We start from the raw sequence: 1,611 nt of genomic DNA on the forward strand, positions 1-1,611 counted from the left end.
TAAACCCTCAGCACCCACTATCAAAAACCTGAAACCCTAAACCCTAAATCCGAGGCAGCAGCAAGGGTTTGTAGAGGAATCTTAATGGGTTTGGGTTTATATGGTAAATTTTTTTTTTCTAGGGTTTAGGGTTTAGGGTTTAGGGTTTAGGGTTTAGGGTTTGTGGCTGCAGTATGCACACACGGATCGAAGCATTTGTCGTTTTTTTCTGTCGGAGTTGCTGCGGCTGTGCGGCCCCCCCTTTTCTTCTTATTTTTGTTTATCTCTTTTGCAGCTTATAACCCAAGTTATATCAACAGGTACAAACCCTAAACCCTAAACCCTAAACCCTAAACCCTAAACCCTAAACCCTCATATATGGGTGCAATACTGTGAAGTGTAAAACATCGATATGTTTTCAAATGCCATTCAGATATTCTCATACAGAACTAGGGTTTAGGGTTTAGGGTTTAGGGTTTTAAGGGTTTAGGGTTTCGAGGGTTTAGGGTTTAGGGTTTAGGGTTTAGGGTTTAGGGTTTGTGTTCAGAGAAGAGTGCGTTCAGAGGCAGCGAAGCAGAAGGGAGAAGGCTACGCAGCGCGGTTTTGTCTTTTATTGACCAAACCCTCAGATTCTGCAACGCCCCAAACCCTGTTCCTACAGATGTAAACCCTAAACCCTAAACCCTAAACCCTAAACCCTAAACCCTCAACCCTGAATAGTAGAGTCTTCTAGGGGGGGAGCTGTGCTGCTGTTCATGCTTTTTTGCGGGGCTAGGGTTTAGGGGTTTATCGTAGGGTTTGGCAGTTTATATTAGGGTTTAGGGTTTAGTAGGGTTTAGGGTTTAGGGTTTAGGGTTTAGGGTTTATGCTTGTGCTGCTGCTGCAGGTAGCTGAACTGGCTCAGGCAGTGCGCGTGCGTTTGCTTGCCCTGCCGCAAGAAGAAGCGTGAGGGTTTAGGGTTTAGGGTTTAGGGTTTAGGGTTTAGGAGGAACAACAACTCTTGGTCTCAGGTTGTCTCTGAGGCTCCCTTTGCTTAGGCTTTGGCTTTTAGGGTTTGGGGTTTAGGGTTTAGGGTTTAGGGTTTAGGGTTTGTGGGCTGGGGTTTAGTGTTTAGAAGATCTTAGGGTTTAGGGTTTAGGGTTTAGGGTTTAGGGTTTAGGGTTTACTTCGCGTGCAGCAAAGTAATAAAGAAATAGAGAGAGAGACAGAAAAATATAAAAGCAAATAAACAGATACAGAGAGAGACAGAGACAGAGATAAACAAAAACACACACAAAAAAAACAAAACAACAAAAAAAAAGAAACAAAAAGATAGACAGCAACAGAGAAAAAGAGAAAAAAAAAGAAAAAGAGAAAAAAAAAGAAAAAGAAAGAAACTGAGGAGCTTCAGGCTGCACCCTTCTGCTGCGGTTGCTGCATCAGCATAAAGACAAAAAAAAAACAAAAAATAAAAATAAAAAAACAAAGACAGAGAGACCAATGGACATCACTAGCACCACAGCAGCAGCAGCAGCAGCAGCAGCAGCAGCAGCAGCAGCGGCGAGTGCAGCAGCGAATCTAAGTAGCGACAACAAGCAGCAACAGCAGCAGCAGCAACAACAGCTGCAGCAGGAACAGAAACAAGCAGCAGCA

The 1,611-nt window shown here is 43.7% G+C and overlaps 1 protein-coding gene across 1 annotated transcript in view; it reads left to right on the plus strand.

Annotated features, from left to right (window-relative positions):
- The window catches only part of EMH_0026720 (uncharacterized protein), a gene marked incomplete at both ends in the record, with an annotated part of 5,149 nt that extends 4,221 nt beyond the window's left edge, over window positions 1–928 (plus strand). Inside the window, 3 exon segments of the mRNA XM_013502658.1 lie at window positions 173–299; window positions 527–642; window positions 866–928. Of these exon segments, the coding sequence (XP_013358112.1) occupies window positions 173–299; window positions 527–642; window positions 866–928 (306 nt within the window).
- Between the last annotated feature and the right edge of the window lie 683 nt (window positions 929–1,611).

Source organism: Eimeria mitis, genomic scaffold (genome assembly GCF_000499745.2).
Source record: "Eimeria mitis Houghton genomic scaffold, Emh_scaff983, whole genome shotgun sequence".
Classification (NCBI taxonomy): domain Eukaryota; phylum Apicomplexa; class Conoidasida; order Eucoccidiorida; family Eimeriidae; genus Eimeria; species Eimeria mitis.